The sequence below is a fragment of the Poromitra crassiceps genome, assembly GCF_964638095.1.
Source record: "Poromitra crassiceps genome assembly, chromosome: 2".
NCBI lineage: Eukaryota > Metazoa > Chordata > Actinopteri > Beryciformes > Melamphaidae > Poromitra > Poromitra crassiceps.
Window position 1 is genome coordinate 49861921 of NC_139624.1, and position 16481 is coordinate 49878401.

Sequence of the window (16481 nt, forward strand, 5' to 3'; positions counted from 1 at the left end):
GTTGTGTTGAGAGCATGATTGAGAGAGATTATAAGCATCACAGAGTAGGCTATCAGGGCTGAGAAGTAAAACGGCTTTCAGTAAAAACAAGACGTTTGGTGATTCCTTTATGTGCTGATGTGCGGTCGTTTGAGAGTGAAAGCGCACTCAGTACTGCACATAATAGCGTTTCATTGCGACTTTTCCACGGGCTGTTCTCACCATTGTACAATACATGCTGATCACTTTCTGAGTATAATGGCATCAACCCCAGCGCGGGGTCTGCACGGAGACTCGCGGGGCCCCACCCCCAACGAGCTTGGTCGAGTATAATTCAGCCTTAAGTGAGCAGAAGAACTTTAAACTGGATCCTGAGAGTAACTGGCAGCCAGTGTAAGGAGGCCAAGACCGGAGTAATGTGACAGTATTTACTTGACTTGGTCAGTAACCTGGCCGTGGCATTTTGGATCAGTTGGACGCGGTCCAGAGAAGATTTAGCAAGGCTAAGGTCATTACAAATTATCAATATCGACTGATATGAAATATTTTGTATAGATATTTTTTTGGGGGCTATATCGCCCAGCCCTAGTACACATACATAGGAATATAAGCAAGAGAAATAGAGATGATACCAGCAAGTCATCTGTATCAGCCGATAAAGGCTTTAAAATTAAATATCAGCGTCGGCTCGAAACAAAAATTTCTGCCGATACAACAGGCCGATAAAATGATGCTTTAACCATGCCCAAATGCTCCATGCTTGACTAAATGCCTGACGCCATGTCCCGGCACAAGCGTGCACGCCCAGTGAACAGTGAATGTGTACATTTTGAAAAGCATTTTAATTATGTCTGCATCTGCCAATGGGCCATCACATTAAGAGTAGGCATAATAATGTGTTAATTTATTCCACTACAGGAGAGACTTGATGTCCTCTCCAATTAGGTTGGAAAAGAATGTGTGCATATATCGGTATCGGCATTGGCAATCGGTCGAAAGAGTTAGAAAATATCGGCATATCGTATATGGCTGCTCTCTCTCCTCTGGTCGCTCTGAGCTCTCTTTCTACAGTCTATGCTCTCAGCGAGTGGTGGGCGGTGGGATTGAGTTTGGGTCTTAGTTTCAGTCGGACTATGTGAAGTTTTGGATCATGCAATTATTTATTTTGATACGAAGATGCTTTGCTACGTGACGATATATTTATCCGGCAGAATTGCGGCTGGTGATGTGCGATTTGATGTGCGGGAACAAGTCGATCGTTTCGAACATAGTTTTTCTATATGACAAATTGGGAATACCTTGATACCACTGGTACTGTGACTTGTTTATTCACCGAATATAATGTATTTGTAATCAATAAACAAGTCACACTACCAGTGGGCACAAGGTATTCCCAGTTTGTCATTAAAATTCCAAACGACCGACTCGTTCCCAGTCGCACATCCCAGCCGTGAATTTCTATCTGCCTTCTGTCTTTCAAGTCTTCTGCTTCTCTCTCACTCTACAAGTCCCCATAGTCTTAAACTATAGGCAATATCATAGGAATATTATGGAAATATTAAGAGATTAAAAAAAACAAGGCAGAAAGCACAATAGAGTTAAACAGTTGACCGACCACTTTTTCTCAGCTCCCGTTCCATCAGAGAATTCCCCATTCATTTTCTCCAGACATTTAGAAAAATCCTTATAAAGAGTTTTAATCCTGGAACCAAGCCAACCAGCCACCTACTGAATCGTGAGTGACCATAAAACATTTCACTTGGAGCAAAAACAAAAAATAAAAACGGGGTATTTTTTTTTATACTTTTTATCCCCCGCTTTTTATTTTTAGTTTTTTCCCCAATTTAAATGTTTTATGGTCACTTACGATTCAGTAGGTGGCTGGTTGGCTTGGTTCCAGGCTTAAAACTCGTTATATAAGGATTTTTCAAAATGTCTATGGAGAAAATGAATGGGAATTCTCTGATGGAACGGGAGCTGAGAAAAAGTGGGCGGTCACTGTTGAGCTCTACATAGGGATAATTATAAAAATATTATAGAAATATTATCATGTTTACTTCTCTCTCTCTGCTCGTGTGTGTGTCTGTTTAGAGTAGACATAGACTGTAAAAGTTTAGCCTATTGGAAAATCAGTAATCCTCATATTTCAATCAATGACCTTTGTGCCCTGGCATGTGGCCTTGTGCCCTAAAAAAATGTGCAACGCCGAAGGCCAAATGGCCTTGCCCCTAAAATGATGAAATTCCCAGCCTGGTGTGATGTTAAAGGAGAATTTCGGTTTTTTACACCACGGTCCTCATTTCCAGCTTAAAATATGATGTTTTACTCACCGAAATATGTTTGGCTTCATTCGGATGCCCACGGAAGATTTTGAGCTCCGAGTAGTCTCCTCAAACAGGATATAACGAGAGCCTGCGGCGAGTGCGGGGCATGCTGCATGCGCTCTCTAAATGACATTTTTTCTGTCAGATCACGGTTCATTATGGTTGTAAACAGACAATTGTCCAAGTCCCTCTGATCCGAGTCCCAAGCGAGTCTCAAGTCAATTGGTCCCGAGTCTCAAGCAAGTCCCAAATCTTTCCTTTTGTCAGCAAGTCAAGTCAAGTCAAGTCACAATGTTATTTCAAGTCAAGTCTCGAGTCGAGTCACAGGTTATGTCAAGTCGAGTCACAGGTTAGAAAAAATGACAAGGCAGAGATTATTTAGGCTGCAGACGTGCGCGTTCACGTTAATACGTGCTTGTTGCCAAGCAACACACTTCTCTCAGACAGCTGACAGACAGCTCCAACTCAGCTCAAACTTATAGAGTTGTATTCAAAGCATAGAAACGTTCTCACAGCTCAATTTAACATCGCCAACACAAGCAGTTTGATCACAAGTGCAATCAGTAGCCTACTGAATGCGATGGCAGACTGCGCACTGCGGGCAGTTGACGAAGTCAGGAAGAAATTGAAAGATCTTCCGACGCATCAGCTTAAAACCCGCCGACGAGCGGAGGTCCTGCGCCCAAAACGTCTATTTTACAGCACATATCGATCGATATTTTGGGAGAAGATTCCGGCCGCATCACGCGCAGATCAAGATGAGACCGCTGTCAGTGAGTAGCTACGCATTTGGGTGTAACTTTTACACCTGCTCCATACACAGACGCAGCGCATACAGGGTGCACTAGTCATAAAATTAAGTTAGTCGTAACTTTGAGTTCTACATCGGACGTAGCGTGTAAACCTAGGCGTACGCCCAGCTGGTGCACTCGGCTGATCTTGTCACAAGTACGAGTCGAGTTTCGAGTCATTTTCTTCCAAGTCCGAGTCGAGTTTCAAGTATTTACCTTCCAAGTCCGAGTCGAGTCGGAAGTCGTCAAATTTGCGACTCGAGTCGACTCGAGTCCGAGTCCCTATGACTCGAGTCCAATTGTCTGGTTGTAAATATAATTATTTAGCTAATAGCTAGAAGCTAAGCTAACAACAACACAGCAGTCGGTGTTGATCTGCCCCGGATGGGGTCACAGTGCCCATCTTCCCCCTCTGTGAAACCACACTTCTTCAGAGGAACCACAGAAGGGGGAAGATACGCACTGTAACCCCATCCGGGGCAGATCAACGTTGACTGTTGTGTTGTTGTTAGCTTAGCTTCTAGCTATTAGCTAAATAATTATATTTACAACCATAATGAACCGTGATCTGACAGAAAAAGTGTCATTTAGAGAGCGCGTGCAGCATGCCCCGCACTCGCCGCAGGCTCTCGTTATAGCCTGTTTGAGGAGACTACTCGGAGCTCAAAATCTTCCGTGGGCATCCGAATGAAGCCAAACATATTTCGGTGAGTAAAACATCATATTTTAAGCTGGAAATGAGGACCGTGGTGTAAAAAAACAAAATTCTCCTTTAATGTAACGGAATGAATGCGAGTCCTCGTGAGTCGCGAGTGGTAGCGAGTAGGTTGGTTAAACTCACTCCCCCAGTGTAAAGGCACGTTAATCAGCTCCGTCAAGGGAGCTAGCTCTCTTGGTGCAGTGGTTAGCGTGTCCGCCCTGTAAGCCGAAGGTCGGCAGTTCGAATCCACCCCTGGGAAAGCCCTTAACATGGGTTGCTGCAATTACCACCAACACAAGGCCGTTACATTAACACAGCGGTGCTGGCCTCTCCATGCAGAGTTCTATGAGGAAATCCTGTCGCTGGCGTTCGGCCTGACCTGCCAGACCATCTCCCCCCAGATGTGGCAGCTGCTGGGCGTCCTCTACGAGGTCTTCCAACACGACTGCTTTGACTACTTCACAGGTACCTCTCACTCTCTCTCTCTCTCTCTCACACACACACACACACACACACACACTTGTTTTAGTCAAGAAGATGCACTTTGTGTTTGTTCCCCCCCAGTGTTCTACATTGTATCTCTCAACTTTTTTTTTTATTGTTGGAAAATATTGACAACTCAAGTCACCAAAGATGATGATGGACTCTTTGCATGTGTTCTACAGATATGATGCCTCTTTTGCACAACTATGTTACCGTGGATACAGACATGCTCTTGTCCAACCCCAAGCACTTAGAGGTCATCTACACCATGTGCAAAAAGGTAAATGTTTACTGTGCAAACATGGTTCAGTTTCAGTGGTCAGTTTTGGTGCCGGGTGGTGTCACCACCTGTTGGGCTCTATGGAGGGTGGCATCGTGGGACACAGGCTGGCTGATGGCGGGGGGGTTTGGTTCAGTGCCCTACTTTTGGGTGTTGGGCTTCACCATGGGTTTGGGTGGCAGGTCCTGTGAGCGTATGTGATTTATTTTTCATAATGTTTTTCTATTTGTATGATGTCATTTAGGGCATATTGATTGTGACTAAAAGGGGACAGAGAGTGAAATGCCGTGTTTATTATTGACTGTTTTTGCTAATGATTTTGCTCTTTGTTTTGAAATGATGTTTGTATATCATCATGTGTTACTGTGTGTCCTGTTCTATTTCATCCCTGCTGACCGCCAGAGGCGGTGCTTAAGCACTGAATATTCCCCTTCGCGCATGCGCAGTTCGAGTATTGTATACCAACAATGTCACCTGTGACCCCCTGGATGACCGGACAGAGGTTATATCTTCCGGTGTCATCAGGGATCATTTCCTTTTCAACTTCTCGCGCGCAGAGTGCTTTTGAAAGCATTACGAGATACTTCATATTAAAACGTACATTCCGTTGCTAGTAGTTCCGCGGCCGTTGTTGGTCGGAGCAGCGAACGTTCGCCCTCCAGGAGCTGCGACGGAAATATCTTCCTCGTATGAGAGGAGTTCTTTTTTGTTCAGGTGGACGCTGCGGCGTTCTTTCGCCGGTAAGGCAGTGTTTTCCACTTCCCTCTCCGGACAAGGTGAGGTGATTTCATAATTGTTTGCAAAGCTGTATCTTCAACGATACCTACTGCTGCAGACTTGCCGGTGAGTGTTGCGTTGCGCAGCCTCCTCCCGGCATTACAAGTGTGGGGGTTGCGTTAGCGCTTCCCGGTTGTTATTGGTTATCGTTATTGTTATGTAACTTGAATAAACCTCTGTTGGGGAAGGCTGCGTGCGCGCTCCCTCTTCCCAGCATATGGCCTCATTTTGTTAATTAACGTTATAGCTTCAGCGCTATGATGAGTGTTTTTTCGTTGTAAGAGTGGTTAAAAAAAAGAAGAAAAAAAAAGAAATAGCCTCTGCTGGTGTAGGCAGCGTACGCGCTCCCTCCACCCAGTATATGGTCTCATTCTGTTCACTAACGTTATAGCGTCAGCGCTGTGAGTAGTGTTTTCATTTTGAATGAGTTTAGATGTTGTTTTGTTTGGTGACTAACCACTGCTAGTGACAGTAATATTAATTCATAGATATATTAATTAATTACATTGTGTGTATATATATGTACTGTGTAGGAGTAAACCTCTGCTGCCTGCTGGTATAGGCAGCGTACGCGCTCCCTCCCCCCAGCATACAGCATCTACAGTAGGGACCAGTTGCGTCTGCGCTCTGGGCTAACTGTGAAGGGTGTGCATTAGCCGGTGTGGCGGTGTTCCTAACTGGTGCCACCATGATGGATAATGCACATTATTGCACATCCTGTGAGGCTCCTCTGCAGCCAGAGGATGGCCATGATCTCTGCCCCGCGTGCCTTGGTCCTGTGCACCTGAGGGAGGCACTGTCGGACAATCCATGCATGAACTGCAGCTACATGCCTAGGGCAGTTAGGGCTGTCAGACTGGCAGAGCTGGAGCACCCAATGGGCGAAGGTGACATCCCCCCATCGGGCCAAGTGTCTCCGCTCCAACGTAGGAGCTCTAAGCGTCTGGCTGAGGCCGCTGCGGTTGGACCCTCCAAGAAAAAGACGAAGTCTGACCGCAGTGGGCTGTCATCAAAGGTGGCTCAGCTGTCCGCTGAGCTGGCCCAGATGAGGTCCATGCTCATGGCTCACCAGCCTGGTGTCCTCTCAGAGGAGGCTGAGGTGCCCACTCCTCCAATGCCGGTGCTTGCCCCAGAGGAGGATACACTCTCCCTGGCAGCTTCTGCGACTCACTTTCGTGATTATGGGGAAGACTCATTGGATGGGGTCTCCCGGGCCTCAGGGCCGGGCTCCCATTCCTCCGCTCACAGTTCGCTGGCTGAGACGGAGGACCACCCCATGCGTACGGTCATGCGCAGGGCGCTAGATCACCTACGCATGGATATACCGCAGCAAGTGGAATCGGCTCCCGCAAGCGCCTTCTTCAGGCGCAGGCCAGCCTCCACTGCCTTTGAGGTCCCTCACTCAGTGGACTACATGAGGGAGTTGCAGGCCTGTTGGAGGGACACTGGAGCTTGCTCCCGTCTCTCTGCTGATGGTCGAACCCTGGCAGCCATGCACGACACGGCAAGAGTTGGCCTGGATCACATGCCAGCTATGGAGCCTGCCATCGCATCCCTCATTGTTTCCCCCGATGAGGCTCTGCGAAGGGATGCTAGGTGCCCCCGACCCCAGTGTCGGATGACTGACGACCTTCTCACAAGGGCTTATGGTGCGGGAGCTCGGGCCGGTCGTATAGGCAACTCCCTGTCACACCTCATGCTCGCCCTCTCTGCTTCACTACAGGAGGGCAATGTGAATGCTGACTCCGTGGCCTTCTGTGATGCGTCACTGGAGGCGTTCGGCCTTATGTCCAGGGAAATTGGACGGATGATGTCCGTCCTGGTCCAAACTCGTCGCCAAGTCTGGCTTTCACAGTCTAATTTGACTGAGGCATCGAGGAGGACTCTCCGTAGCCTCCCAGTGGAGCCAGGAGAGATGTTCGGGTCAGCGGCACAGGAAGCGCTGGAACGAACCATTCAGGCTGGGCAGACCAGGCAGCAGCTGGCAGGTCTTCGCCGTATGCCTCCGCCCACCAGGCCCAGGGGCCCCTCGGCTGCTCCCCGAGGCCGCTTTCCACCACCAGCGCACAGCAGTAGCCGTCGTGAACCTCAGCAGTACACGCAGAGGCGGGGCCGTGACTTTCGGCCCTCCAATCGGCCTCGGGCCCCGGATCCTGTCCGTCCCCCCTTCAGGGCCCCTAGGGGCCGGGGGGGCGGACATTGAAGCCGCGGGGCCGGCTGTCGGATATTTTTCCATCAGCAGCTCAGGTACTGGGCTGCTCATGCTTCAGACCCGTGGGTGGTTGCCACCTTAACCCACGGGTACAAGCTTCAATTCCGACGCCGGCCCCCAACATCCAGCCGGGTCAAAATTACCATCATAAACGACCCGGTGAAAGCCATAGCCTTAGACCAGGAGTTGGCTGCCCTCCTGGCCAAGGGCGCCATCGAGGCTGTAGACCCTCTGTCGCACCCCAGGGGGTTCTACTCGACATACTTCCTCGTGCCGAAAAAGACTGGCGGGTTTCGTCCAGTCTTGGACCTGAGGGGACTCAACAAGTTCATGAAGGTCATGCCCTTCCATATGTTGACCACGGCAGACGTTCTGCGAACTGTAGCCCGTGGAGAGTGGTTCACATCCATAGACCTGAAAGACGCTTATTTTCATGTCCCCATTGCCCATCAACACCGGCAGTTTCTGCGCTTTGCCTATCGAGGCCACCACTGGCAGTTCAGGGTGCTGCCATTCGGGCTCTCTCTCTCCCCACGGGTGTTCACGAGATGTGTGGCAGCGGCGCTTGCACCTCTGCAGTCTCAGGGCATGAAGGTCCTTCCGTACCTAGACGACTGGCTGGTCTGCGCACCATCCCGAGCTCAAGTGGCCCAAGATACAGGGTGCCTCCTGTCCCACGTGTCCCACCTAGGACTCAAGGTAAATATGGAAAAGAGTTGTCTAGAACCATCTCAAACCACAACCTTCATTGGGTTAGCATTAAACACTGTTACTATGACAGCCTGTCCGTCCCCACACCGTGTGGACGACATCCTACGCCTTCTTCCCTTGTTCCAAAGGGGAAGACTGTTGCCCTATGTCACGTTTCTTCGGCTCTTGGGCAAACTGACATCCATCGCAGCTGTTGTTCTGCTGGGCTTGCTGTCGCTGCGCCCCCTGCAGAGGTGGCTGAACGGCTTCCGCTTGGACGCCAAGCGGCACAGACACAGAAAGGTCAGAGTGGCACAGCAGTGTCTCCTCGCCCTAGCCCCGTGGAGGGACGGGGCCTATATGGCAAGGGGGGTCCCTATGGGCTCCATCCCGTCCCGCAGGGAGACTGTCACCACAGATGCCTGCCCCGCAGGATGGGGTGCAGTGTGGCAGAGCCTGACGGCTCGCGGGCAGTGGTCTGGGGAAGACCGCGCCGGACACATCAATGTGCTGGAGCTGCGAGCAGTGCACCTAGCTCTCAAGAACTTCCTGCCATACCTGAGAGGCAGGCACGTCCTCATTCGGTCAGACAACACCTCGACCGTCTATCATATAAACCATCAGGGTGGAACCAAGTCTGCACGGCTGCTGCAAGTGTCAAGGGACCTCCTGACATGGGCGGCCCCCCGCCTGATCAGCCTACGCGCAATATATCTACCGGGAGAGCAGAACCACTTGGCAGACTTCCTCTCCCGTCAAAAGCCTCCATCGGGGGAGTGGTGCCTCAACCCAGAGGTGGTGCACACAGTCTGGAGCCGCTTCGGCAGAGCAGAGGTGGACCTCTTCGCCTCAGAGGTGTCGACTCACTGCCCTCTATGGTTCTCCTTAGCGGAGACAACCAGCCCTCTGGGCCAGGATGCACTGGCTCATCCTTGGCCAGAGGGTCTTCTATATGCCTTCCCACTGCTTCCTCTGATTCGGCTAGTACTTCAGAGAGTTCTTCAGGAGGGGCACAGGATTCTGTTGGTGGCCCCCTTCTGGCCAGGGAGGACATGGTTCCCTCTGCTGCACAGACTCTGTCGCAGCGCTCCATGGCGCCTCCCCGACAGGAGAGATCTTCTGTCCCAACTGGAAGGTCAGATCTGGCATCCCAATCCCCAACGCCTCCAGCTGTGCGTTTGGCTGCTGGAGGGCCCGAACCACTACTCAGCAGCTGTGTAGACCCTGTCAGGCATACTATAATGAATGCAAGGGCGCCATCCACTCGTCTGCAGTACGACAACAGATGGAAGCTATTTTACAACTGGTGTATGGGTCGGAGCGAGGACCCAGTACATTGTTCTGTGCCTACTGTCCTTGAGTTCCTGCAGTCCCTCCTGGACAAAGGCCGGTCTCCTGCTACTCTGAAGGTGTACGTAGCGGCAATATCGTGTCGACATGCCAGAGTCGACAATGGCACAGTGGGGAGCCACAGTCTGGTGTCCCTCTTCCTGAAGGGGGCTCAGAGGTTGCATCCTCCAAGAGCCCCGAGAATCCCAGCATGGGATCTTCCCCTGGTGCTGGAAGCTCTATGCAGGCCTCCCTTTGAGCCCTTGGCACAGGCGGAGCTAAAGTGGGTGTCATGCAAGACTGCATTCCTCCTGGCCATTACCTCAGCAAAGCGGGTCAGTGAGCTGCACGCCCTGTCTGTCAGTGTCTCATGTCTGAGGTGGAACTCAGATGGCTCGGGGGTCACTCTGTGGCCAAACACAGCATTCCTCCCTAAGGTGCTGTCGCACTCACACCTCAACCAGCCAATACGGCTTGCACGATTTGACCCCCCACCAGGAGAGAGGGGGGACAAGCGGGAACTGCTGTGCCCAGTGCTGGCCCTAAGAGCCTATATTACAGCTACCATGTGCATTCGACAGTCAGAACAGCTCTTCCTCTGTTATGGTGGCCCTAACAAAGGTTGCGCTCTCTCCAAACAGCGTCTGTCCCACTGGATTGTGGACGCTATCAGCTATGCCTATGGGGCGAGTAACCGCCTCCTGCCATCCGGCGTGAGGGGCCATTCTACCAGGAGTGTCTCCACATCATGGGCTGCCCTGAGAGGGGTATCCCTGGGGGACATATGTGCTGCTGCCTCATGGGCGTCACCAGACACTTTCTCCAGGTTCTACCGGGTGAATGTTGCCACTCCCCATCCACTGGGAGTGGTCCTGGTGCCAGAATCCTCTGATTCTACTCATTGAGGTGGGTACTCAGGATTCCTCGTGACTTTGCTGGTATAAGTCATTCAGTGCTTAAGCACCGCCTCTGGCGGTCAGCAGGGATGAAATAGAACGAAAGTTACGTATGTAACTACGGTTCTATGAATCCCGAATGACCGCCAGAGCGCTCTGTCACTCAGAATCCTCGTGTGCTCGCGAGAAGTTTCTGTAGGAAATGATCCCTGATGACACCGGAAGATATAACCTCTGTCCGGTCATCCAGGGGGTCACAGGTGACATTGTTGGTATACAATACTCGAACTGCGCATGCGCGAAGGGGAATATTCAGTGCTTAAGCACCGCCTCTGGCGGTCATTCGGGATTCATAGCACCGTAGTTACATACGTAACTTTCGTTTTATAACATCAGACAGGGACCATGTTGGAAATAATGATGTATGATGTCATGTGTTACTGTCTGTCCTGTTTTATAACATCAGACAGGGACCATGTTGGAAATAAGTGTTATCACTTTTACTTGTTATTCTTTGGATTCTTCATCTTCTATATCCATAAATATACTCAATCAATCCTCCACTAATCTCTTTGGATAAAAGCGGTCGGTGGTTCGATCCCCACACCCTCCAGTGTGCATATCAAATGTTCTTGGGAAAGATACTGAACCCCAAATTGCTCCCGATGGCTGCGCCGGCACCGTGCATGGTAGCTTGCGGTGTATGAATGACTGTGTGAATGTACCTACTCATTGTAAAGCGCTTTGGATAAAAGTGCTATAAAAATGCAGGCCATTTACCAAATGAAACTTGATAGCCATGATAGGGGGAAATGGAAAAGTGGAGTATGTTTGGATAACTTTGACCCTGTTGGCTCTTGGCCTGTGACGTGCTGTAGGTGCTGAGCAGCGATGCGGGCGAAGATGCAGAGTGCCATGCTGCCAAGCTGCTGGAGGTCATCATTCTGCAGTGCAGAGGCCGCGGCATCGACCAGGTCAGACACAGCCCCACTGCCTGCTGGGAAATCATCCAGGACAACAACTGGCTGCGTCTGCTTTGGCTAATTCTGAATACTAGTCCATATCCAAGGATGTGCACTGTGCACGCCACAACTCGGTGCAGACTTAAGTTGTCACAAATGCTCATAAACAGATTAAATGTGGGAAAATGGAAGAATCAGCTATGTGCCAATGCTCAGTGACCAGGTGCAGTTTCAGATCAAGGATGCAGGCCGTTTTCCAGATTTTATAGTAGGGTTTATTTATTGGGTTAGCATAGCATGGTCACTGACTGACTTTCATTTTTGAAACTCCAATTAATTTCCTCATGTGGTTGAACACCAGAGAAGGGAAATGACAAAGAGTGCAGACAAATCATGTCTATGGTTATGTTTAGCTAAGATTACAGGGACTGGAATCAGATTATGAAATTCTGAGATTATTTAGACTCCCACCACCACCAATATCTCTAACCTGGCAGGATGACAGGTCAGCAAAACTCTGTCCAGTAAATGAGCTACTTGTGAGTCCATGTGACTTTTGTTTACATGCCCTAGGTAAGTGGCTCTGAACCTTTTTGAGCCGCGACCCCCAAAAACCTTTATGCTGTGCTTCACGACCCCCCCTACCGCCGCTGCCCAACCAAACCAATGACTTCCCAGTGTGCACACTGATTTCCCTCACTCACTGAAATCTTTTGTATACATATAGTTTATATAGCTTTATCATTTATATAATAGATTAAATCATTGGTATGGGAGATTTAATAATCATGGGAGAAAGATCTTTTTCCTTTTTTACAATCTTCCCACGACCCCCCAAAATAATATCGCAAACCCGACCCCCAGGTTGAGAACCACTGCCCTAGTTCACTTGTAATTTGGCAGTAAGAACCTAAACAAAGAAAATAGAAAAATGCATCACAGTAGACTTTTGCACTCTGGTTGGGACCAGTCAAGGTGAACTGTAGTAATCCTCCTCTGCTGTCTATGTTCCAGTGCATCCCTGTGTTTGTGGAGGTGGTGTTGGAGCGCCTGACGCGGGGGGTGAAGTCCAGCGAGCTGAGGACAATGTGCCTGCAGGTGGCCATCGCTGCCCTGTACTACAACCCGGCCCTGCTCATCCACACGCTGGACAACATGCACTTCCCTCACAACCCCCAGCCCATCACCGCACACTTCATCAACCAGTGGATGAATGACACAGAGTTCTTCCTCGGGTAAGGGGATGTCCCCATTAGTGTCAAGTTTTTTTTAATCATTATTATTATTATTAGCTTTCTTCAGCTTTATTAGTACATTATGAGCATGATACGGTTGTTGCTTAATGTTATAATATGGCATCCTCTCCTCTTTCATATTACAGTCTTTTGCATACTATCTGCCCTCTCATTAGCTCCTCTTCTCTTCTTTCATGTTACAGTATTCTGCATATATACTATCTGCCCTCTCATTAGCTCCTCTTCTCTTCTTTCATGTTACAGTATTCTGCATATATACTATCTGCCCTCTCATGACCTCCTCCTCTCTTCTTTCATGTTACAGTATTCTGCATATATACTATCTGTCCTCTCATGACCACCTCCTCTCTTCTTACATGTTACAGTATTCTGCATATATACTATCTGCCCTCTCATGACCACCTCCTCTCTTCTTTCATGTTACAGTATTCTGCATATATACTATCTGCCCTCTCATGACCACCTCCTCTCTTCTTTCATGTTACAGTATTCTGCATATATACTATCTGCCCTCTCATGACCACCTCCTCTCTTCTTTCATGTTACAGTATTCTGCATATATACTATCTGCCCTCTCATGACCACCTCCTCTCTTCTTTCATGTTATAGTCTTCTGCATATATACTATCTGCCCTCTCATTACCTCCTCCTCTCTTCTTTCATGTTACGTATTCTGCATATATACTATCTGCCCTCTCATGACCTCCTCCTCTCTTCTTTCATGTTATAGTCTTCTGCATATATACTATCTGCCCTCTCATGACCTCCTCCTCTCTTCTTTCATGTTACAGTATTCTGCATATATACTATCTGCCCTCTCATGACCACCTCCTCTCTTCTTTCATGTTATAGTCTTCTGCATATATACTATCTGCCCTCTCATGACCACCTCCTCTCTTCTTTCATGTTACAGTATTCTGCATATATACTATCTGCCCTCTCATGACCACCTCCTCTCTTCTTTCATGTTACAGTATTCTGCATATATACTATCTGCCCTCTCATGACCACCTCCTCTCTTCTTTCATGTTATAGTCTTCTGCATATATACTATCTGCCCTCTCATTACCTCCTCCTCTCTTCTTTCATGTTACGTATTCTGCATATATACTATCTGCCCTCTCATGACCTCCTCCTCTCTTCTTTCATGTTATAGTCTTCTGCATATATACTATCTGCCCTCTCATGACCTCCTCCTCTCTTCTTTCATGTTACAGTATTCTGCATATATACTATCTGCCCTCTCATGACCACCTCCTCTCTTCTTTCATGTTACAGTCTTCTTCATATATACTATCTGCCCTCTCATGACCACCTCCTCTCTTCTTTCATGTTACAGTATTCTGCATACTATCTGCCCTCTCATGACCACCTCCTCTCTTCTTTCATGTTATAGTCTTCTGCATATATACTATCTGCCCTCTCATTACCTCCTCCTCTCTTCTTTCATGTTACGGTCTTCTGCATATATACTATCTGCCCTCTCATGACCACCTCCTCTCTTCTTTCATGTTACAGTATTCTGCATATATACTATCTGTCCTCTCATGACCACCTCCTCTCTTCTTACATGTTACAGTATTCTGCATATATACTATCTGCCCTCTCATGACCACCTCCTCTCTTCTTTCATGTTACAGTATTCTGCATATATACTATCTGCCCTCTCATGACCACCTCCTCTCTTCTTTCATGTTATAGTCTTCTGCATATATACTATCTGCCCTCTCATGACCACCTCCTCTCTTCTTTCATGTTATAGTCTTCTGCATATATACTATCTGCCCTCTCATGACCACCTCCTCTCTTCTTTCATGTTACAGTCTTCTGCATATATACTATCTGCCCTCTCATGACCACCTCCTCTCTTCTTTCATGTTACAGTATTCTGCATACTATCTGCCCTCTCATGACCACCTCCTCTCTTCTTTCATGTTACAGTCTTCTGCATATATACTATCTGCCCTCTCATGACCTCCTCCTCTCTTCTTTCATGTTACAGTCTTCTGCATATATACTATCTGCCCTCTCATGACCACCTCCTCTCTTCTTTCATGTTACAGTATTCTGCATACTATCTGCCCTCTCATGACCACCTCCTCTCTTCTTTCATGTTACAGTATTCTGCATATACCTTTATACTATCTGCCCTCTCATGACCTCCTCCTCTCTTCTTTCATGTTACAGTCTTCTGCATATATACTATCTGCCCTCTCATGACCACCTCCTCTCTTCTTTCATGTTACAGTCTTCTGCATATATACTATCTGCCCTCTCATGACCACCTCCTCTCTTCTTTCATGTTACAGTATTCTGCATACTATCTGCCCTCTCATGACCACCTCCTCTCTTCTTTCATGTTATAGTCTTCTGCATATATACTATCTGCCCTCTCATTACCTCCTCTCTTCTTTCATGTTACGTATTCTGCATATATACTATCTGCCCTCTCATGACCTCCTCCTCTCTTCTTTCATGTTATAGTCTTCTGCATATATACTATCTGCCCTCTCATGACCTCCTCCTCTCTTCTTTCATGTTACAGTATTCTGCATATATACTATCTGCCCTCTCATGACCACCTCCTCTCTTCTTTCATGTTACAGTCTTCTTCATATATACTATCTGCCCTCTCATGACCTCCTCCTCTCTTCTTTCATGTTACAGTATTCTGCATATATACTATCTGCCCTCTCATGACCTCCTCCTCTCTTCTTTCATGTTATAGTCTTCTGCATATATACTATCTGCCCTCTCATGACCTCCTCCTCTCTTCTTTCATGTTACAGTCTTCTGCATATATACTATCTGCCCTCTCATGACCACCTCCTCTCTTCTTTCATGTTATAGTCTTCTGCATATATACTATCTGCCCTCTCATTACCTCCTCCTCTCTTCTTTCATGTTACGGTCTTCTGCATATATACTATCTGCCCTCTCATGACCACCTCCTCTCTTCTTTCATGTTACAGTATTCTGCATATATACTATCTGTCCTCTCATGACCACCTCCTCTCTTCTTACATGTTACAGTATTCTGCATATATACTATCTGCCCTCTCATGACCACCTCCTCTCTTCTTTCATGTTACAGTATTCTGCATATATACTATCTGCCCTCTCATGACCACCTCCTCTCTTCTTTCATGTTATAGTCTTCTGCATATATACTATCTGCCCTCTCATGACCACCTCCTCTCTTCTTTCATGTTATAGTCTTCTGCATATATACTATCTGCCCTCTCATGACCACCTCCTCTCTTCTTTCATGTTACAGTCTTCTGCATATATACTATCTGCCCTCTCATGACCACCTCCTCTCTTCTTTCATGTTACAGTATTCTGCATACTATCTGCCCTCTCATGACCACCTCCTCTCTTCTTTCATGTTACAGTCTTCTGCATATATACTATCTGCCCTCTCATTACCTCCTCCTCTCTTCTTTCATGTTACAGTATTCTGCATATATACTATCTGCCCTCTCATTACCTCCCCCTCTCTTCTTTCATGTTACAGTATTCTGCATATATACTATCTGCCCTCTCATGACCACCTCCTCTCTTCTTTCATGTTATAGTCTTCTGCATATATACTATCTGCCCTCTCATGACCACCTCCTCTCTTCTTTCATGTTAGTCTTCTGCATATATACTATCTGCCCTCTCATGACCTCCTCCTCTCTTCTTTCATGTTACAGTCTTCTGCATATATACTATCTGCCCTCTCATGACCACCTCCTCTCTTCTTTCATGTTACAGTATTCTGCATACTATCTGCCCTCTCATGACCACCTCCTCTCTT

General features: G+C 47.9%; 1 protein-coding gene across 6 annotated transcripts in view; it reads left to right on the top strand.

The window, feature by feature from the left end:
* The window catches only part of ipo8 (importin 8), a gene marked incomplete at its 3' end in the record, with an annotated part of 104603 nt that overhangs the window by 56564 nt on the left and 31558 nt on the right, over window positions 1–16481 (top strand). For all 6 annotated transcript variants that reach the window (XM_083657933.1, XM_083657934.1, XM_083657936.1 and 3 more), the window contains 4 exons: window positions 4134–4259; window positions 4460–4557; window positions 11340–11435; window positions 12438–12658. In XM_083657933.1, the coding sequence (XP_083514059.1) occupies window positions 4134–4259; window positions 4460–4557; window positions 11340–11435; window positions 12438–12658 (541 nt within the window). The remainder of the gene's footprint in view (window positions 1–4133; window positions 4260–4459; window positions 4558–11339; window positions 11436–12437; window positions 12659–16481) is intronic.